The following is a 22932-nucleotide window of genomic DNA, read 5'->3' as shown; positions in this document are numbered from 1 at the left end:
CCAGGAAGGAACCTATGATGGGGGACATATATACCAGGATGGAGGACATATATACCAGGATTGGACCTAGGATGGGGGACACATATACCAGGAAGGGACCTAGGATGGGGGACATATTTACCAGGAAGGGGCCCAGGATGGGGGGCATATTTACCAGGAAGGGACCCAGAATGGGGGACATATATACCAGGAAGGAACCTAGGCTGGGGGACATATATACCAGGATGGGGCCTGGGATGGGGGACATATATACCAGGATGGGGCCTAGGATGGGGGACATATATACCAGGATGGGACCTAGGATGGGGGACATATATACCATCTTTCATACCTGACCTATCTATCGCAATTAACGACATCATGCTTTCCCCCGTACCGGAAGTCCGCTGCCTCGGAGTAACCCTTAACTCTGCCCTGTCCTTCAAACCGCACATCCAAGCTCTTTCCACCTCCTGTCGCCTCCAGCTCAAAAATATCTCCGGAATCCGTCCTTTCCTCAACCGTCAATCTACTAAAATGCTTGTGCATGCCCTCATCATCTCCCGCCTTGACTACTGCAACATCCTTTTCTGTGGCCTCCCTGCGAACACCCTTGCACCTCTCCAGTCCATCCTTAACTCTGCTGCCTGACAAATTCATCTCTCTCCTCGCTACTCCTCCGCTTCCCCCCCTCTGCAAATCTCTTCACTGGCTCCCATTCCCTCAGTTCAAATTACTAATACTGACCTACAAAGCCATCGATAACCTGTCTCCTCGATATATCTCTGAACAAATCTCCCGAAATCTTCCCTCACGTAATCCCCGGTCCTCTCAAGACCTCCTTTTCTCCTCCACACTTATTCGCTCCTCATCCAACCGCCTCCAAGACTTCTCCAGAATATCTCCCATCCTCTGGAATTCTCTGCCCCAACATGTCCAACTATCAACCACATTCGGATCCTTTAGTCGGAACCCGAAAACCCACCTCTTCAGGAAAGCCTACAGCCTGCACTGACCCCGCTGCCTCCTCATCACTACCGGAGATACTGCCTCACCAACACCGGAGCTCCTGAACCCTCAACCTACTGTCTCCTTCCCCATAATCCTGTAGAATGTAAGCCCGCAAGGGCAGGGTCCTCGCCCCTCTGTATCAGTCTGTCATTGTTAAGGTACCTTCACACTAAACGACTTTGCAGCGATAACGATAGCGATCCGTGACGTTGCAGCGTCCTGGATAGCGTTATCGTTGTGTTTGACACGCAGCAGCGATCTGGATCCTGCTGTGATATCGCTGGTTGTTGCTGAAAGTTCAGAACTTTATTTGGTCGTCAGATCGGCGTGTATCGTCGTGTTTGACAGCCAAAGCAACGATGTCAGCGATGTTTTACAGTGGTAACCAGGGTAAATATCGGGTTACTAAGCTTCCCGCACTGACTGTGAGTGCCGGCCGTAAAGTGAAAGCAGAGCACAGCAGTGACGTCACCGCTGTGGCCTGCTTTCCGGCCGGCACTCACAGTCAGTGCAGGAAGCAGACGGCAAGGGACGTGTGACAGACAGCAGAAGGTGAGTATGTACTGTTTGTTTTTTTTACATTTACAATGGTAACCAGGGTAAACATCGGGTTACTAAGCGCGGCCCTGCGCTTAGTAACCCGATGTTTACCCTGGTTACCCGGGGACCGGCATCGTTGGTCGCTGGAGAGCTGTCTGTGTGACAGCTCTCCAGCGACCACACAGCGACGCTGCAGCGATCGGCATCGTTGTCGATATCGCTGCAGCGTCGTTTAGTGTGAAGGTACCTTTAGTTTGCTTACTGTAAGTGATATCTGTAATTTGTATGTAACCACTTCTCATGTACAGCACCATGGAATCAATAGTGCTATATAAATAATAATAATAATACTAGGAAGGGGCCCAGGATGGGGGACATATATACCAGGAAGAGGACCAGGATGGGTGACATATATACCAGGAAGGAACCCAGGATGGGGGACATATATACCAGGAAGGGGCACAGGATGGGGAACATATATACCAGGAAGGGGCACAGGATGGGGGACATATTTACCAGGATGGGGCCCAGGATGGGGGACATATTTACCAGGATGGGGCCTAGGATGGGTGACATATATACCAGGAAGGAACCCAGGATGGGACCCAGGATGGGGGGACATATATACCAGAAAGGAACCCAGGATGGGAGACATATATACCAGGAAGGGGCACAGGATGGGGGACATATTTACCAGGATGGGGCCTAGGATGGGTGACATATTTACCAGGAAGGGACCCAGGATGGCGGACATATATACCAGGAAGGGGCCCAGGATGGGGGAGATATATACCAGGAAGGGACCCAGGATGGGGGACATATATGCCAGGAAGGGGCCCAGGATGGGGGAGATATATAGGAGGAAGGGAACCAGTATGGGGCCCAGGATGGGGGACATATATAACAGGAAGGGGCCCAGGATGGGGGATATATATACCAGGAAGGGACCCAGGATGGGGGACATATATACCAGGAAGGGGCCCAGGATGGGGGACATATATACCAGGAAGGGAACCAGAATGGGGAACATACAGTTTATACTAGGAAGGAACCCAAGATGTGGGACATATATACCAGGAAGTGAACCAGAATGTGGGACATATATACCAGGAAGGAACCCAGGATGGGGGACATATATAACAGGATGGGGGACATATATAACAAGAAGGGACCCAGAATGGGGGACATATACTAGGAAGGGGCGCATGATAGGGACATTAATGCAGAACGCACGAGGGGAAGCAAGAAGTATGTCCTTACAGCATTTAGCACCCACCTACATGCAGGGTGGGGGGGCTAGGTCCAAATTTGGCACCGGGGCTCATCGGACTCTAGTTACGTCACTGTTCAATACGTTTCTTGATATATTGCATGTGTAACAGGTGTGAGTTTGATGCACACATGTTGCTTCACTCCACTTTGTGTCGTTATTCAGTGTTGTCTATGGCTGGCTGTAATACAGAAAATGGCTGCCTCCAGTAAGTGCCAAGTAGTCATAGTGATGAATAACACGAAAGGTAGGAGGGAGAGGTGAATGGAACAGAGGATGCTGAAAACAACACATGGGTGCCGAATGTAAATGAAATTCAGGGATATTTCTATGGTGGAAAATAAGGGATTCAATATGGCGGCAGTGTTAACTATTTGAGTGGAAATTTGCCCGTATGACACTGCACAGGATATGGAGGTGCCTCACTAAAGACCTCTTGTTGTTAAATAAAGGGAGCTGTGGCCCCTGATTTACATGAGAAGTCCCTAGGGGTTAATGGAAATTCACATCCAAACTCATTGTGAGCACCTTCTCTTTGTTACCTCTAATTAATCACTTTATCTGAGAGGAGACATCAGGCACAATACAGAAACACATGGGGACACAGCGACACAAAAAGCCCAGACACAAACCCTGAGAAAGAGCAAGCGCCATGGGCTGTGAGGACGCCACAAAGATGGCAGGCGACATGGTGAAGGACGGGGTATGAAAGAAATCGGCAACGTGGCTGCCAGGCGTAGTCATGCCAATCAAAAACTAAGTATTTTTTATGTTACATTATTATTATTTTATTTTTATTACCTGATTATTATTTTTTTTAAATGTCTGCTTATATTTTTATTTTTTCAAAATAAAATTTTTATTGAAAGATTATAGCATTTTCAATTACAAAAAAAGAAGAAGAAACAGGACAATATCAGTATCAACTAATCATAGAATATTTTTATTTTAATATGGCCAACTCACTGACACCATTCATATCTCAATGTGACTTTATTATTTCTGATTACCTTGATCTAACAGAAAATTTGACCAAAGGCCAATTTAGAGGGGTGTATCCATGCCGCCGAGCACATGGTGATCGTTGGTGATATTCTGCGACAGAACTATCGGATTGACGACCGTTCATCGACAGGCAGTCTTTGTTCACCTACAGTCGGTCGGACTGTCGAAATGAGTCGAATGTGCCTCTATATAGACAGTCATGAAATTCGACATTAGTGGAGACGACTGGAGAACGTCGCTGGCACCAGTGCGAATGAGCGATTGTAACAGGGAAAATAGTAAAGAAAGTAAAATGATAATTTTAGAGAATTCAATGACGTGTAAGGAGTAAAATGCAGCTTCATATAAACAGACGGCGCTTATTATATCCCCCAGACATGGTCATAATGGCTTCACAGTGATTTCACCCATCTGTTATGTCAAAGACTATCAGATAGAAGAACCTCAGAGGACGGTGGCCTTCAGCTAGAAATGAAATCCCGTGTTCAGCGCTTGCACATAATATCAGTATTATTCTCCATAATACTGGGGTGTTTGTAGTCTCCGAGCATTATATAAGAGGTGGGAATAAAGCTCATGAGATCCCGGTGCTCCGGGTAATGCCACAGGCTCTGCATATAGGGGATGGGGTATAAATCTGTGGTATCGGCCCCCATTCATATGAGACACAGGAGATCTGCATTATCCCTGGGAGACAATGAAGCCGATGACAACTAAGCCGGGCAGATGATGCTAGTCTATTGTGTGTGCGGCCCAGCCTGGAGGCTGCTAAGAACTTAATGGAGGTAAAAGATTGAATTATCTCCGGCAGATCCATAGGAAAAGGCCGCTCCGCCTATAGCAGTGCAATGTATGTAGCTATGGGGGGCTCCTGGGTCCCATTCATTGCCAGTACAGGACTGGCAAAAGGAATGAGAGCTGCGGTACCTAAGTCTATCTTATCTGATTGTGTCTGCTGGACTAGAGTATCTAAGCCTAAGGGCAGGTGCAGACGAGCGTAATCGGATAAAACATCAGACCGCACTCGGACCAATGTTATTCTATGGGGCCGTGCACATCAAAAAAATTGCGGCATGCACGAGTTTGATCTGATATTGGGATTGCACTCGGCCACACAAGTCAGTGAGCGCGTGGAAGACATCGGACTACACTCGGATGACATCCGAGTGCAGACCGATCTCCGCGGACTGAAACAATGGAGAAGATGGAGACATTTTTTTCCTCATCTTCTCCTCATCCGAGAGAAGCACACTGTGATCACACTCTGATCAAAGTGTCATTGACATAATAGACCCGATTCTCTTGGACGAGAGGAAATACAGTCGTCTGCCCTAAGAATACATATATATGATAATGGGCCTGTCTAAACAGGTCACCAACCACCCGCTGAATGACCAAAATGCTTCGTTGAGTGAAATGATTAATTAAGCTTGCTTAAAATGTGTGTAAACAGACAAGAGCTGCCACAATGAACGATCGTTCTGTGCACATAGAAGTGCGGTCGGCCTACTACTACTACTAATATTGTCTGCTGATCTGATGTATCTAAGCTTAGTATGCAATTATGTAAGAAAATTGTGCTGATTGTAGGCTTATATACGCTATCTCAGCAGATATACAGAGTGTGATACCATCCGCCGAGCTAATCCATGGCGGCACAGTGACAGCGGCCATTTCTCAGGCCCGATTCTTCAGAAACTCCGACAATGAAGATGTAGTCACGAAAGACCATGAAATTATTGGAGAGATTGAATACGTTTTTGGGATGGGATTGTGGGGGCGTTATTATTTTTTAATTTGCAGTGTGCAGATTGTCATTTCCTCCCCTCGAGCAGTGATTCCCCATATGTCAGGCCCAGCGAGAGACAATACAGAGAGGAGGTTATGGTGAACATGCCATTAATCCTTATGACAACAGACTGACATTGTGTCACTTCTGCTTGTAGAGCTTTGGAACATGAGAGACATGGGGATTAAAATTAAAGAATGTGTGTAACCCCCACCTACCCCCTCCCAAGAAAAACATGGTCGCCAGAGACGTCTAGTAATGTACACGATATTACATTAATATTCAATGATGTCTGCTGTAGAAGAGAGGCGGTCACAGTATGGTAAAATAATGTCACCGGGAAAAAAAAAAAGTCAAGCATGTGTGACCCAACACTACACGTGGAGGGCAGGTAGAGAACGACATATCCCACACTACACGTGGAGGGCAGGTAGACTGACAGACCCCGCACTACACGTGGAGGGCAGGTAGACTGACAGACCCCGCACTACACGTGGAGGGCAGGTAGACTGACAGACCCCGCACTACACGTGGAGGGCAGGTAGACTGACAGACCCCGCACTACACGTGGAGGGCAGGTAGACTGACAGACCCCGCACTACACGTGGAGGGCAGGTAGACTGACAGACCCCGCACTACACGTGGAGGGCAGGTAGACTGACAGACCCCGCACTACACGTGGTGGGCAATTAGAGAGTGACAGACCCCACACTAATCATGGAGAGATCGGGTGATCCCCCAGGACTGTTAGTACAGGATTGAACTTTTCTGACATTGAACCTTGTTTGCAGGTTGCTGGGCAGGATGGCACCGCAGATATGTTGGGGATTCAGGGCTTGGGCAAAATGGTGCAGACCTAAATTGGGAATGAGAAAAGGTCATTGAGGGGGTCATCTTTTCATTACACCTTGGTGCGATGTGCTATTGTGCATGATTGTTGCGATTGTGTACAGGGGAATAAGGACATCGGCTTCTTCTCCAGTTGTAGAACTACATTTCCAGTAGAGGACATGCTGTTATTTGTAGTTCCACACAAGGGCTAGTTGTGCTGTCCTGACCATAGAGGGCCCCATATTAATGGGTGTGACTCCCTGCACCTAGTGTTACTTTCTCATAAGAGTCACATGTCAATCAGCCAACAATCATTTCAGCTGTAAAGTGATGGATAACTTTTTTTTTAAGTTATGTACATTAAAAATTGTAAATCTTAATTAGAAAAATAAAAAAAAGTGAATAACTAATATACTGAAAAAAAATTGTACTAATGAGAGATTTAATATGCAAATGAGCCTTTTCCAAAATTATGAATATTCAGGTCATTATAACGTTAAATGGAGCCATTCGGCATCTTATTGTCCCCTAAAAGACCCATCTACTTCACACATTAGGAGGTGTCAGAAGGGAAACAATGGCGCCATAGTGTTCTCATAAATACACCGGCCCTGTAGCCCACAGCAACCAGAGTGCGGCATTCATCATTGTACCTGCACTTAGAAAATTGGAGACTGCTGCTCGGGGCAACAAACCACCATGTTCCCGGAGTTTGAAAACTCACAAAATGGCTGCAGCCACATCCAGATACTCCGTAGTTTACGGGACAATTGATGAGCGTTCATGACTGGTGTCATTTATACATATTCAGTCACAACCTTATATTATACACAAGATAAGAGGCGTCTGTGCCTCTGGTCACAGGGCGACACCATGAACGCAGCGCCACAGTGCCGCCATTATTGTATTTTTTTTGTTACACAAAGGCTTTTTGTTCCTAGGAGCTTGCACTCTATTCAGACTGAGAACATCGTGGTGTGACGTGTACTCTAGGAGGCGGACGCACGAAGAAGGGCCATAAACATTTATTTATGAATGACGCAATACACAATATATACAAGAGCCAGGAGATCGGTGGTCGCAGAGCAGGCAGGCCTCGGCCCAGAGGTTCAGGCCTTACTTCCACCAGCGGGGGCGCCCTTCTCCTGTTTGTCCGTTTGCGGGGTCTTTAGTAGGGAAAGTTTCTTCGGCATGTTGGCAGCGGCTTTCATGGTGACGTCGTGCTCAATCTTACTTCGGATCTGTACTTCCAGGTCCTGGAGAAGAAAGAAATAAATAAGGGTCAGAGGGGGGGGCGCACTGCATTGCGGGAGAGTGAGAGGGGGGCACTGGCACCGCCGGACCCCCGTATTCTCATTAGTGGATGTTCTGTGACACGTTAAGGGGGGGGGGGAGATAGATAGATATAACGGAAATCCCAAGTCGCTGATTGGTCACAGCAAAACAGCCACGACCAGTCAGCGACGGGCACAGTCCGGCGGCAAAATGGCGGCTCCTTACTCCCCGCTGTCAGTGCCCGCTCCATGTTCCCCTGCAGTCAGCGCTCACACAGGGTTAATGGCAGCGTTAACAGACCGCGTTATGCCACGGTGTAACGCACTCTGTTACCGCTGCTATTAACCCTGTGTGACCAACTTTTTACTATTGATGCTGCCTATGCAGCATCAATAGTAAAAAGATATAATGTTAAAAATAATTAAAAATCGTGATATTCTCACCTTCCGTCGCCTCCGCAGCAGCTATTCCTGCAGCTCGCGATGCTCCGGCCCCACCGCTTCGCTGATTTGGTTGCAGCCAGCCGGCGCGACCAATCAGCGACATTGCCACGGGATTTAAATGCCGATTGGTCACGCCAGCTGGGCGCGAGCAATCAGCGACATTGTCGCGGGATTTAAATTCCGCTTCGCCGATTGCTTACCCCCCAGCCGGCATGACCAATCAGCGACATTGGCGCGGGATCTAATGTTAAAAATAAAAAAAATTTATACACTCACCTTCCGGATCCAGCAGAGGAGTTTACCGATGCTCTTCGCGACCGGTCCATGCATTGCGGTCTCGCGAGATGATGACGTATCGGTCTCGCGAGACCGCTACGTCATTTCACGAGACTGCAATGCACTCTTGGGACCGGAGCGTTGCGAGGAGCATCGGTAAACGCCTCGGCTGGATCCGGAAGGTGAGTATATAACTATTTTAATTTTTTATTTTTTAACAGATATGGTGCTCACAGTGCTATATATTACGTGGGCTCTGCTATATACTACGTGGGCTGTGTTATATGCTACTTGGCTGTGCTATATTTCTCTGCTATATCTGTGCATCATGAATCGTGGTATGTGTTAAAGAGGGGGGCCCACTGAGACTCTTTCGCCCGGGGCCCTCAAAAACCTGGAGCCGGCCCTGGCTTCACTGATTGTTCGCGGCCGGGCATGACCAATCAGCGACAGTCGCAGTCCGGCCACAAATTAGGGCAGGATTTGAACCACGCTTCGCTAATTGGTCGCGGCCGGCCGAATCCTGTGTATAAATTGAATTATTCTGAAAACTTCATAAATAAACTACATACATATTCTAGAATACCCGATGCGTTAGAATCGGGCCAAGTGGTTGAAATAAATTCTAATAGGACAGAAGATTTACACATGTGGTTTTCACATTACTGCACACGCTTGCTATTTTTACATTTATTTAGCACTTTTTCCAGATGGAGTCTGCCTGAAAAAGACATTGCATGCACACACACCCTTAACCCTACCATGACACGTGCCGTATATATATGGCACAAGTCAGAACAGGGTGTATGGAGCGGGCTCATGCAGAGAGCCTGCCCCATACCCGGTAGGTGTATTCACAGACACCAAACATGTCTAGGTTCTTTTTTAAAGTGGTGAAAGAAAAGAATCCAAAGTTTGTAAAAACAACAAAAACAAAAAAAAATTGGCATTTTCCGATACCCGTAGAGTCTCCATTTTTGGTGATCTGGGGTCGGGTGCGGATACGTTCTTTTAAATTGCCCTTTATTGCATTTTAAAGGGAACCTGTCACCCCCAAAATCGATGGTGAGGTTAAGCTCACCAGCATCAGGGGCTTATCTACAGCATTCTGTAATGCTGTAGATAAGCCCCCCGATGTTAATATAATAATAATAATTTTGATGTTTTATTGATGTTACCTAAAAGAGGAGAAAAAGACATTAGATTATACTCACCCAGGGCGGTCCCGCTGCGGTCCGGGTCCGATGGGCGTCTCAGGTCCGCTCCGGCGCCTCCTATCTTCATTCCATGACGTCCTCTTCTGGTCTTCACGCCTCGGCTACGGCGCAGGCGTACTTTCTGTCCTGTTGAGGGCAGAGCAAAGTACTGCAGTGCGCAGGCGCCGGAAAGGTCAGAGAGGCCCAGATCCTGCGCACTGCAGTACTTTGCTCTGCCCTCAACAGGACAGATAAAGTACGCCTGTGCCATAGCCACGGTGTGAAGACCAGAAGAGGACGTCATGGAATGAAGATAGGAGGCGCCGGAGCGGACCGGAGATGCCCATTTGACCAGACCGCAGCGGGACCGCCCCTGGGTGAGTATAATATAACCTCTTTCAGGTAACATCGGGGGCTTATCTACAGCATTACAGAATGCCGGTGAGCTTACCTCACCATCGATTTTGGGGGTGACAGGTTCCCTGTAATGCAATGTTGTAGTGATCAAAAAAAAAACAAAAAAAAACAAAAACGTAGTTCTGGCGTTTTGACTTCTTGTTACACCGTTTAGCGATTTTTTTGTTTTTTTATTGATAGATCGGGCGATTCTGATCGCAGCGATACCAAGTATGTGTATGTTTGATTTTTTTATTGTTTTATTTTAAATGGGGCTAAGGGGGGCGATTTGAACTTTTATATATTTTAAAAAAAAAATTTTTGGCATGCTTCAATAGTGTCCATGGGAGACTAGAAGCTGCCATAACCTGATCGGCTCTGCTACATAGAGGCGTTGATCAGATCACCTGTATGTAGAAGAATTGCTGACTTGCTATGAGTGGCAACCACCGGGTGCCGCTCATAGTAATCTGGCAGTGACAGCCATAGAGGTCTGCAGGAGACCACTGGTCAGCATGCCAACGCACCAGTGACCTGCAATCACGTGCAGGGGTCACGGATGGGCGGATTTCCAGCGTGACTGGTGACTGCTGGAAGCGCTTGTTAAATGCCGCTGTCAGTTTGATAGTGGCATTTAATGGGTTAACGGGGGGGGGGGGGGTTGTGATGATTCCACCCACAGCTGTTCCGGGCACATGTCAGCTGTTCAAAGGGGGGAGACATGACAAGTGCAGTACATGTACGGTGCATGTTGTGAAGGGGGGAGAAAAAAAAAAAAAAAAAAATCAACCCTCCCGTCCCCCATTGAAAAAAGAAAAATTGCAAAAAATGAAAAATACCCATATTTGGTATTGTCGTGTTCAGAAAACTCCAATCAAATTGTAAAACCAATTAACCTAATTGGTAAACACCGTAAGCCGAAAAAAATTTCCACAATGCCAAACATTTTTTTTTTGGTTGCCACAATTTCACCCAAAAAAAATGCTGTAAGAAGTGACCAAAAAAAAAAAACAAAAAACCCCACATCAATCCCAAAATGGTAGTAATAAAATAATTGTCTCGCTCCGCAAAGAATAAGCCATCATACAGCTCCATCGGTTGAAAAATAAAAATAATAAATATTACGGGTCCCAGCACATGGCAACACGACTCCAAATATTTTTAACGCACATGATGAGGAAATCAGTGCAGGCTAGAAGCTGTGCTGAAGACAGATGTGCCCTCACGCCCAGCCTGTATTACTGGGAGGGACGCTCCCACAAGAGAAGAGTCAGAAGCTTCCATCGCACTGCAAACTGTTCATCAGGGGAACTGATGACAAATCGGCCCTTTATGAGTTCAGCCTCAGGTGTGAGTGCGGCGTGCCGATTATTAGGCCTCCCACATAGTGAGCAAGGACACGCACAGGAGACTCCGCGCACACGTTCTGCACAGGCGCTGCTGCCGCCGACTCACTAGAACAACTTTCTGCCATCATGTGGTCACTCACCTTCTTCAGTTTCTGCTGGTGGATAATTCGGCATTTCTTGGGTGCGATGATTCGAGCTGTGAAGACATTTACATAATGAACACCAAATGGAAACAGCAGAGGCGGCCATATTGCCCCCAAGTCATTACCTGGGGGGGCTCAGTAGAAACAGCGACTACCCTTCTAATAAGTGCACACATAGACCAGGTATGTAATAAGGGAGGACACTACTCACCGCCCCCTTATAATGGTCATCCTGCTTCTAAGGTGTAACAAAGGGCTTAAAGGGGATGTCCAGATCCGAGAGCAGAGTCTGCAGTCCCTCCATGAACCCTGACAGCGGGCAGTGCTGTAGCTGTGAGCGGTCACATGACTACACGCGGACACATGCCGACTAGTCTGATCTCATCTCTCAAAAAAGTGAATTGAGAGAAAGACATGACTAGTCTGCAGGTGGCCGCACGCATGTAAACTGCACCAGCAATACCGGGAAACCGCGCTGCTCGCTCACACGTGGTCAAGATTCAGGAGTCTGCGGTCACAGCGGGACAACCCCTTTAAAAAAGTTCCAATTGTCTACCACATACTGTGTCACTAACTGGCAATGTCTCTGCTTGCTGTCAGTTACATCCAGAGTCTGTCCGTGCTCACAGCTGAGGGTTTGTTACATTCCTATGCAGTAGCCAGGTCTGGCAGCGTCTGCGTTTCGCTGCACTTGGCTTCCTCAGCTGTTCCGCTATTCAGCGCTCGCTGACACGTGATCGCCGGACACCAACTGCTGAGACAGATCATTATTGACCTGGAATCCGCTGCTGAATTTCATCTAGGACTTGAGTCGCCCCGACCACCGCTGCCCCGACCACCACCACCGCTGCCCCAACCACCACTGCAGCGCCCCGACCACCGCTGCCCCGACCACCACCGCGCCCCAACCACCACCACCGCCCCAACCACCACCACCGCCCCAACCACCACCACCACACCCCAACCACCACTGCCCCAACCACCCCCACCGCAGCGCCCCAACCACCACTGCAGCGCCCCAACCACCCCCACCACTGCAGCGCCCCAACCACCACCGCTGCCCCAACCACCACCGCAGCGCCCCAACCACCACCGCAGCGCCCCAACCACCACCACCGCAGCCCCGACCACCACCACCGCAGCCCCGACCACCACCGCTGCCCCGACCACCACCACCGCAGCCCCGACCACCACCACCGCAGCCCCGACCACCACCGCTGCCCCGACCACCACCGCTGCCCCTGGTTTCATGTCTGCAACCGCCGTTTCTGAACCACACTCCGCTGCTGGCTTCGCCCCTGGATGTTCTTCTCGGTGAAGGTCTCTTGCTTTTCCTTATCCGATCCGCACATGAGTCTTCCATGGCCGCCATGTGCCCCGCATACCGAGCGCAGCCGGCTCCAGCCTCCTCCGGACAGCGGCCCTGATCCTGCAGAGGGGCTACTTTATATGTAACACATGGCCGCAAGCAATAACCAATCAGCGTGCAGCAGGGCATGCTGGGAGGTGTAGTCCCCGGGTGCTCCCTCTCTCACCTCCCTTCCTCAGTCCTGCAGGTTTCTTGGCCGTGCTCTTCTTCGGCTTCGCCTTCAGCTTCAGTGACCCCTGCGCCATAATCAACCGATACAAGATCCTCACAGTGCGGCAGAGCGGGGGTTAAAGGAACTTTGATGACATCGTGACCATGTGATCAGGGTGGGCGGAGCCAGGCACTGGTGACGACAGCAGAAATGTAAGGGAAGGTGAACATCGTCCTTCCCCTTATGGCTGCACTGTCAGTGTTTGGTCAGTATTTTACCTCAGTATTTGTAGCCAAAACCAGGAGTGGGTGATAAATACAGACGTGGTGCAGATGTTTCTGTTATACTTTTCCTCTATTTGTCCCACTCCTGGTTTTGGCTACAAATACTGAGGTAAAATACTGATAGTGTGACGGCAGCCTGAAAGGAAATAAGACAAAACTGGATTTCACTGTAACCCCTTTATATCTGGGCATTTTTCTTTTTGCGCTTTTGTTTCAGTGGAGAAAGTTCCTGTGTCAGGCAATGTGTCCCTGTGAGGCGGTGTGGCACTATCTGGCGGTGTGGCCCTGTGAGGCGGTGTGGCCCTGTGAGGCGGTGTGACACTATCTGGCAGTGTGGCCCCATCAGGCGGTGTGGCACTATCTGGCGGTGTGGCCCTGTGAGGCGGTGTGGCCCTATCTGGCGGTGTGGCCCTGTGAGGCGGTGTGGCACTATCTGGCGGTGTGGCCCTGTGAGGCGGTGTGGCCCTATCTGGCGGTGTGGCACTATCTGGCGGTGTGGCCCTGTGAGGCGGTGTGGCCCTATCTGGCGGTGTGGCCCTGTGAGGCAGTGTGGCACTATCTGGCGGTGTGGCCCTGTGAGGCGGTGTGGCCCTATCTGACGGTGTGGCCCTATCTGGCGGTGTGGCCCTATCTGGCGGTGTGGCCCCATCAGGCGGTGTGGCCCTGTGAGGTGGTGTGGCACTATCTGGCGGTGTGGCCCTGTGAGGCGGTGTGGCCCTATCTGGCGGTGTGGCACTATCTGGCGGTGTGGCCCTGTGAGGCGGTGTGGCCCTATCTGGCGGTGTGGCCCTGTGAGGCGGTGTGGCACTATCTGGCGGTGTGGCCCTGTGAGGCGGTGTGGCCCTATCTGGCGGTGTGGCCCTATCTGGCAGTGTGGCCCCATCAGGCGGTGTGGCCCTGTGAGGTGGTGTGGCACTATCTGGCGGTGTGGCCCTGTGAGGCGGTGTGGCCCTATCTGGCGGTGTGGCACTATCTGGCGGTGTGGCCCTGTGAGGCGGTGTGGCCCTATCTGGCGGTGTGGCCCTGTGAGGCGGTGTGGCACTATCTGGCGGTGTGGCCCTGTGAGGCGGTGTGGCCCTATCTGGCGGTGTGGCCCTATCTGGCGGTGTGGCCCTATCTGGCGGTGTGGCCCCATCAGGCGGTGTGGCCCTGTGAGGCGGTGTGGCACTATCTGGCGGTGTGGCCCTGTGAGGCGGTGTGGCACTATCTGGCGGTGTGGCACTATCTGGCGGTGTGGCCCCATCAGGCGGTGTGGCACTATCTGGCGGTGTGGCCCTGTGAGGCGGTGTGACACTATCTGGCGGTGTGGCCCTGTGAGGCGGTGTGGCACTATCTGGCGGTGTGGCACTATCTGGCGGTGTGGCCCCATCAGGCGGTGTGGCACTATCTGGCGGTGTGGCCCTGTGAGGCGGTGTGACACTATCTGGCGGTGTGGCCCTGTGAGGCGGTGTGGCACTATCTGGCGGTGTGGCCCTGTGAGGCGGTGTGGCCCACGTTCTCTGTATCTCTGGGCCTTTGGGCGCTTTGTAGGGACTAATGTGGCCGCTGATGGGCCGCTGTGTGAGTCGGGGGTTCTGAGGACCCCTCTGCTGTCACACTGGTTCTCCTGCGGCTCCGCTGTCTATAACCTCCTGCTCGTTACCAGAGACTGGAGACTCGCACTGTCCGCTCATTCATAATAATAAAAATTGCAAATAAAAAATGGCGTAATTGCGACTGTTCTCTTTTGTCACACGTGGAATTTCTTTCCCGCTTTGCAGAACATGTCGGGACACAACGAGGCGTCAGAGGCTCCGCTCGTCCCCATAGAAACCTCATAGTGCTGTACAGACTACACGGTGGGAAGAAGAAAAGGGAAAAATGAAAAAAAAAGGGAAAGTCCACATTTCAAGAAAGGGTTAAGAGTGGCCTAGTGTTCTACTGTATTATTACAAAAAGGGGGCCACGCTGAGGGTACAGGGGCGGCCTCTCCAAGAGCCCATACTGGCACTGAAGGGGTCAAAGTCCAGAACCACTAAAGCACAACCTGATAACACCTGATGGACAAAAAAAAGATTGCATGAAGCTCATCTCTGCCACCTAGTGGATATTATAGCATACTGCATTTATAAGAAGCTCAGCTCTGCCACCTAGTGGATATTGTAGAATACTGCATTTATAAGAAGCTCATCTCTGCCACCTAGTGGATATTGTAGAATACTGCATTTATAAGAAGCTCATCTCTGCCACCTAGTGGATATTGTAGCATACTGCATTTATAAGAGGTTCATCTCTGCCACCTAGTGGATATTGTAGCACACTGCATTTATAAGAGGCTCATCTCTGCCACCTAGTGGATATTGTAGCATACTGCATTTATAAGAGGCTCATCTCTGCCACCTAGTGGACATTATAGCACACTGCATTTATTAGAAGCTCATCTCTGCCACCTAGTGGATATTGTAGAATACTGCATTTATAATAAGCTCATCTCTGCCACCTAGTGGATATTGTAGAATACTGCATTTATAAGAAGCTCATCTCTGCCACCTAGTGGATATTATAGCATACTGCATTTATAAGAAGCTCAGCTCTGCCACCTAGTGGATATTGTAGAATACTGCATTTATAAGAAGCTCATCTCTGCCACCTAGTGGATATTGTAGAATACTGCATTTATAAGAAGCTCATCTCTGCCACCTAGTGGATATTGTAGCATACTGCATTTATAAGAGGTTCATCTCTGCCTCCTAGTGGATATTGTAGAATACTGCATTTATAATAAGCTCATCTCTGCCACCTAGTGGATATTGTAGAATACTGCATTTATAAGAAGCTCATCTCTGCCACCTAGTGGATATTATAGCATACTGCATTTATAATAAGCTCATCTCTGCCACCTAGTGGATATTGTAGCATACTGCATTTATAAAAAGCTCATCTCTGCCACCTAGTGGATATTGTAGAATACTGCATTTATTAGAAGCTCATCTCTGCCACCTAGTGGATATTGTAGAATACTGCATTTATAAGAAGCTCATCTCTGCCACCTAGTGGATATTGTAGCATACTGCATTTATAAGAAGCTCATCTCTGCCACCTAGTGGATATTGTAGAATACTGCATTTATTAGAAGCTCATCTCTGCCACCTAGTGGATATTGTAGCATACTGCATTTATTAGAAGCTCATCTCTGCCACCTAGTGGATATTATAGCATACTGCATTTATTAGAAGCTCATCTCTGCCACCTAGTGGATATTGTAGCACACTGCATTTAAAAGAAGCTCATCTCTGCCACCTAGTGGATATTGCAGCATACTGCATTTATAAGAGGCTCATCTCTGCCACCTAGTGGATATTATAGCATACTGCATTTATTATACATTTTTATAGCGCCATTTATTCCATGGCGCTTTACACGTGAAAGGGGCAAATATAGACAAGTACAATAAACATGAGCAAAAAACAAGGCACACAGGTACAGAAGGAGGGAGGACCCTGCCCGCGAGGGCTCACAGTCTGCAGGGGATGGGTGAGGATACACTAGGAGAGGGTAGAGCTGGTTGTGTGGAGGTTGAGGATCACTGCAGGCTGTAGGCTTGTCGGAAGAGGTGAGTCTTCAGGTTCTTTTTGAAGGTTTCTATGGTAGGAGAGAGTCTGATCTGTTGGGGTAGAGAGTTCCAGAGTATGGGGGAGGCACGGGAGAAGTCTTGGATGCGGTTGTGGGAAGAAGAGATAAGAGGGGAGTAGAGAAGGAGGTCTTGTGAGGATCGGAGGTTGCGTGTAGGTAAGTACCGGGAGACCATGTCAGAGATGTATGGAGGAGACAGGTTGTGGATGGCTTTGTATGTCATAGTAAGGGTTTTGAACTGGAGTCTCTGGCCGATAGGAAGCCAGTGAAGGGCTTGGCATAGGGGAGAGGCCGGGGAATAGCGGGGAGACAGGTAGATTAGTCGGGCAGCAGAGTGTAGGATGGATTGGAGTGGTGCCAGAGTGCTAGAGGGGAGGCCACAGAGCAGGAGGTTGCAGTAGTCGAGGCGGGAGATGATAAGGGCGTGCACTAGCGTTTTTGTGGTTTCTTGGTCAAGGAATGCGCAGATCCGGAATATATTTTTGAGTTTGAGATGGCAGGAGGAGGTAAGGGCTTGGATATGTGGCTTGAAAGAGAGGGCAGAGTCGAGGATCACCCCGAGCATGAGGGACTGGGGAAAGTGAGCAGCCATTGACATTGATAGATAGGTCTGCTGGAGGGGTAGAGTGAAATGGGGGAAAGATGATGAATTCTGTTTTGTCCATGTTCAGTTTTAGAAAGTGAGCAGAAAAGGAGGCCGAGATAGCAGACAGACAGTGTGGGGTTTTGGTGAGTAAGGAGGTGAGGTCAGGTCTGGATAGGTAGATCTGTCATCGGCGTAGAGATGATATTGTAAACTGTGGGAATCTATGAGCTGTCCCAGGCCGAAGGTGTAGATGGAGAAGAGTAGGGGTCCTAGAACTGTGCCTTGGGGAATACCGACAGACGGGGGCGAGGTGAGGAGGTGGTGTTGGGGAGGGAGACACTGAATGTTCAGTCTGTTAGGTATGACGAGATCCAGGAAAGGGCCAAGTCTGTGATGCCAAGGGATGAGAGGGTCTGTAATAATAGGGAATGGTCCACAGTATCAAAGGCAGCCGACAGATCCAGGAGGAGGAGGACAGAGTAGCGTCGCTTGCTCTTGGCGGTAAGTCATTGGTGACCTTAGTTAGGGCAATTTCAGTTGAGTGACGGGGTCGGAAGCCAGATTGTAACTGGTCAAAGAGGAAGTAGAAGGTGGGAGGACAGTTCAAGATGGACATGTTGGTCCAGTAGTTTTGAGGAATAAGGGAGAAGAGATATCGGGCGATAGCTAGACACAAAGGATGGGTCGAGGGAGGGTGGTGAGATGTGATCTAGACAGGAGGGTGGAGAGCTGATCTTCAGTCATGGTGGAGAAGCTGGTTTTGGAGGAACAGGGTTGAGCAGCTAAGAGGGGCATTGGGGGCTTCGGGCCAAAGCTTTCTCTGATTGTATCGATCTTCTGCTTAAAGAAGGAGGCAAAGTCTTCAGCAGAAATGAGAGGAGAGGGAGGAGGTGCTCGGGGATGGAGTAGAGAAATTAAAGTGTTGAAAAACTGTTTAGGGTTGTGAGACAGGGAGGATATGAGAAGTTTGTTTTGCGGTAGTGAGCGTGGACTTGAAGCTGGCGAGGGACTGCTTGTATGCAATGAAGTGCTCGGCAGAGTGTGATCTCTTCTATCTCCGCTCAGCGACCCTGGAAGCCCGTCTCAGTTCTTTGGTCAGGCTGGTCGGCCAGGGCTGCCTGTTGATTGTACAAGTTTTGCTATGCATCAGCGGGGCGGTCGAATTGCGTGTTGCTGTTATTGTGGTGTTATAAAAAGTGGCAGCAGAATCTGTGTCATGAAGGGAATCTATGTCTGTAAGACAGAGAAAGGAGTGGGTGAGTTTGTGGAGTGGGGGTTGCGCACTAGGAGAGGAGCGGGAATAGAATGTCAGTAGGTTGTGGTCAGACGGGGAAGGGGTGAGTTAGTTTGATTAGTAAGGGAACCGAAGCTGGTAAAGATAAGATCCAGTGTATGGCCATCTTTGTGAGTGGCCACGGAGGACCATTTTTAAGAAGCTCATCTTCGCCACCTAGTGGATATTAAATAGCAACTTATATGGCGTTTCTGCATGGTACATATAATGTAATAGACAACTTTATTGTTAAAAAACATAAGACAACAGGTGAATCAAGGTGACATATAAAGTGGCATCTAGAGAGATACTGTAAAAAAATGGCAGGAGGCGTGTGACTAGGAGATTGATATCACTGAACTACCCAAGACATTTTTTTAATAAAGATTATAATTATTGCACTGATTCCCACTGAATGACCTAATTCTAGAAATTGTAACAGGACATAAATAATTAACTGATTGGTCACTGGAGAGTGGGGTGACGGACGTACACCATAATGAGCATATCACCAAGTTGCTGAAACCAGCAGCCACTAAACAGCACCGTCATAGCGATCACAATAGCATAAGTAATCAGAAATAATGCCGCTATTTATCCACCGCAGTGCAGGCAGTGACTCCTGGGACGCACCTCCGCCCCAACGCACGTTTCGGAAAACACAACCTTCGTCAGGGGGCATATTGCAGCATACTGCATTTACGGCTCAGTCACTCTTTTGTATAAAAAGGCGCAATAGATGACATGCATTTTGAAAAAAAGCACAAGTATTAGTAAAGCCTTTTCATTAAAAAGAATGTTTCCAAAATATGCAAATTTGCTATAAGGCTGACATCACACACAGCATTGAGTAGAGTTATTTTATGTATTTTGGGTTAGAAATGTTACAGCCAGATGATATAATCAAAAGCAATCCACGTGTGACAAAATCCACAGGGTCCACGCTCCCCCCCCAAGATCAGTAGTGATCAGCCGATTAGTATTGTCTCGTGCACCCCCCTGTGGCACAGATGGTGTACTGCAGGTCACAGGAGATAGCGTCAGTCTTTATGAACAACGACTTACACCCATGGAACAGAAAAAGACCATTCTATAGGGTAAAAATTGCATTATAGAGCGGAGCAAAGCATTATAGAGAAATCTATAGATGGAACAGTGGAAAAAAATTCTGAAAATAAAAGCGGCTGTCAGACCGAACCGGAGGGAAGAGCTAGTGGATATTGACCTAGGGCAGTCGAGTGGAAGAAGGAACCTTAAGTACCCAAGTCGTGGGGTACGTGGTATATGGTGACCGTCGGCCTAATAACAGGGCTCTCTCGACGTCCCGAGCTCGTACGTGTTCGTTCTGTGGACCTCTTTTTCTTTGTTCATGCAGGTTTCTGTTATTTCTATATCAGTGAGCGGGCATGGTTTCTGTAAGGGATCTCACAGGGAAAGGGTGGCGTCGACTTCGCTCACCTCGGGGGAGGGGAGAAAAGGACCCGGCAGGGATCGGCTCTCTGGCGCCACCACTTGCCTCAGGTCAGTCAGGGAACTGCACCAAGGGCAAATAGTCGCTGGAAAGGCTTCCCTTATACGTACGAGTTAGTGAGGTGCTCCCAGTGAGGGGGGATATATATCACCAGTCCAGCCTGGGGATATATATCTAAACCTCCCTGCCGTCACTGCCAGAGTTCCTCACTAAAACAGTACGGTATTCTGCCACCAGTTCCTCATTTAAAATAAGCCCGTCCGACAGCAGGCTTATATCGGGTCAGGAACCAACCCTGCGGTAGCGTATAATATAACCAACGGAGCGTGCGGATGTGGGGATTCGTAGATCGAGATAAAAGAGCAGCCCAAGATTAATTTTATATTTAATCGCCGAGGAGGCGCACTAGAAAATACAGCTATACATACAAGAGCAAATATATACAGTCAGGAGTGTAGTACAAGGGTAAGGTATAGATAGGTTGCAATTACCGTGTTATGTAGCATGTGACCACAGGGAGGCGCTGATGGATCAAAGGTCCAAAACTTAGTTACAGGCTTTCCGGGCTGCATCAGCAAACGTAACCTCCGGTCATCAGAAAACTCAGTCCAAAATGAGGGGCTGCCTTATATCTCCTAGGCTGCTACCTCACACATCTGCTCCTACCCCTGGGTGGTGCAGCCTCTCTCTTCCCATGTTTGAGAATAGGATTTTCTGCCTAGAACTGTGGCTGGTCCATAACTTTGCGCCCAAAGCTCTGAATGGATTGGTTGTACCACCACTGGTTTCCGCTGCACAAAGAGACTAAATATGACTACCGTATGTAATTACTGCCAGCTATGCTTATAACTCTATAATCCAGAGTGCTACAGGTGGCTAAATCATATAGGCACGTGGGGAAAGGAATGCCGATTCGGAATATGTGCTCGGCTCATCTTAGAGATATTGCATTCCGTTATTATAGGTCATATTCCAGATTTCATACCTCAAAGCCTTGCTGTGCCATGTGCTTGGTCACACAAAGAGGTTCAGGTTGCAATGTTGTTAACAGATTCAAAAGAGCTTGTATTAGCTCTTTTAATTAAAAGAAAACAATGAGCCTGAGGAATCCTAAGGGTGCAGGCACATTTCAGGAGTGGAAGATATCCTGAACTTAAAATCCAAAATGGATTCTCCCTTGTCCATCACAGTCCCCGAGTCAAATACAGCATAAAAAATGGTTCTTTGTGGATACGGACCCCAGCCCTGATGGTTGAGGGTAGGTATAGGATGGTTAGAGGGGCGTGGGTGGGAGTTATGGGACTTGGTTTACACTGATAGTAAAACTCCGCATATGGAAAGAATAATATCGCTGGTTTTCTATATACTCATGGGAATCCTGAGTTATTTTTGGTTCTGGAATAGCTGTGGCCTCAGAGACTGTTCAGACTGGACTGCAGGAGACGCACTGGTCGGGGGAATCTGTCAGGTTATTTGATAGGTGGTGGGTTCGGTATACCCGACTTATGCCAGAGGAGTCAGCCTTTTAGTACATAAGAATATCCCCTCTAAGTGTATAGATTTATTTTTGGGATGATGAGGGCAGGTTTGTGGGACTTCGGTGCACATTAAACCATTTAGAAAGTATTCTAGTTGTGTTTTATGTACATCCTAAAGAAGATTCTAGTGAAACTCGCAGTGACCCGATATCCCCCTCTTAGTTATGGGGGACTTTAATAATATCTGTAATCCCTTTATGGATAAGTGTCCGGCTGGGAATGATTCACTTTCTTCCGCTAGGTTTATTTGACCTCTGGAGGGAAAGATCTCCTAATCTCCAGATTTCCTCATGTGCCTCGTCCGCTTCCCTCTCATGGACTGATGACTCCCTTATGGCCCAGTACATAGGACATTGAAATCTCCGCTAGGTCTCGTTCACATCACGCCTCTCGCATAAGGTTTGGGTGGACCATGGGCAGACTAGACAATCGTAGGGGTGGAAACTTACCCTATTTTTCAGACTATAATACACATTTTTTTCTCCCCTAAATTTGGGAGGAAAATGGGGGTGCACCTTCTAGTCCAAATGTAGCTTACTAGGGAAAAGGTTGGGGCGGTGGGTCACAGGAGGCAGGGCCACCACTCCAGGAAGCTGGCAGCTACAGGTAGATGGTGTGGCCATGGGCTGGGAGGGGGTGTCCCAGCGATGTGAGGGCGACGGTGTGGCCCTGGGCTGGGAGGAGGGGGTGTCCAGGTGGTGCGAGAGCGACGGTGTGGCCCCAGGCTGGGAGGAGGGGGTGTCCCAGCGATGTGAGGGCGACGGTGTGGCTCTGGGCTGTGGAGGGAGTGTCCAGGTGGTGTGAGGGTGACGGTGTGGCCCCAGGCTGGGAGGAGGGGTTCTCCCGGCAGTGTGAGGGCGATGGTGTGGCCCTGGGCTGGGAGGAGGGGGTGTCTCGGCGGTGTGAGGGCGATGGTGTGGCCCTGGGCTGGGAGGGGGTGTCTCGGCAGTGTGAGGGCGATGGTGTGGCCCTGGGCTGGGAGGAGTGGGTGTCCCAGCAGTGTGAGGGCGATGGTGTGGCCCCGGGCTGGGAGGAGGGGGTGTGCCGACGGTGTGAGGGCGATGGTGTGGCCCTGGGATGGGAGGAGGGGGTGTCCCAGTAGTGTGAGGGCGATGGTGTGGCCCCGGGTTGGGAGGAGGGGGTGT

The 22932-nt window shown here is 49.2% G+C and overlaps 1 protein-coding gene across 1 annotated transcript; it reads right to left on the bottom strand.

The window, feature by feature from the left end:
* Positions 1-7434: 7434 nt before the first annotated feature.
* Positions 7435-13204, bottom strand: C5H19orf53 (chromosome 5 C19orf53 homolog). The gene is made up of 3 exons (XM_077261813.1): positions 13039-13204; positions 11501-11556; positions 7435-7681 (listed from the first exon to the last, which is right to left on the bottom strand). The coding sequence occupies exons 1-3, from the start codon at positions 13115-13117 to the stop codon at positions 7535-7537; spliced, it is 282 nt and encodes a 93-aa protein (XP_077117928.1). The 5' UTR covers positions 13118-13204; the 3' UTR covers positions 7435-7534.
* Positions 13205-22932: the final 9728 nt, after the last annotated feature.

This window comes from Ranitomeya variabilis, chromosome 5, assembly GCF_051348905.1.
Source record: "Ranitomeya variabilis isolate aRanVar5 chromosome 5, aRanVar5.hap1, whole genome shotgun sequence".
NCBI lineage: Eukaryota > Metazoa > Chordata > Amphibia > Anura > Dendrobatidae > Ranitomeya > Ranitomeya variabilis.
This window is presented reverse-complemented; position numbering and strand designations above follow the sequence as displayed.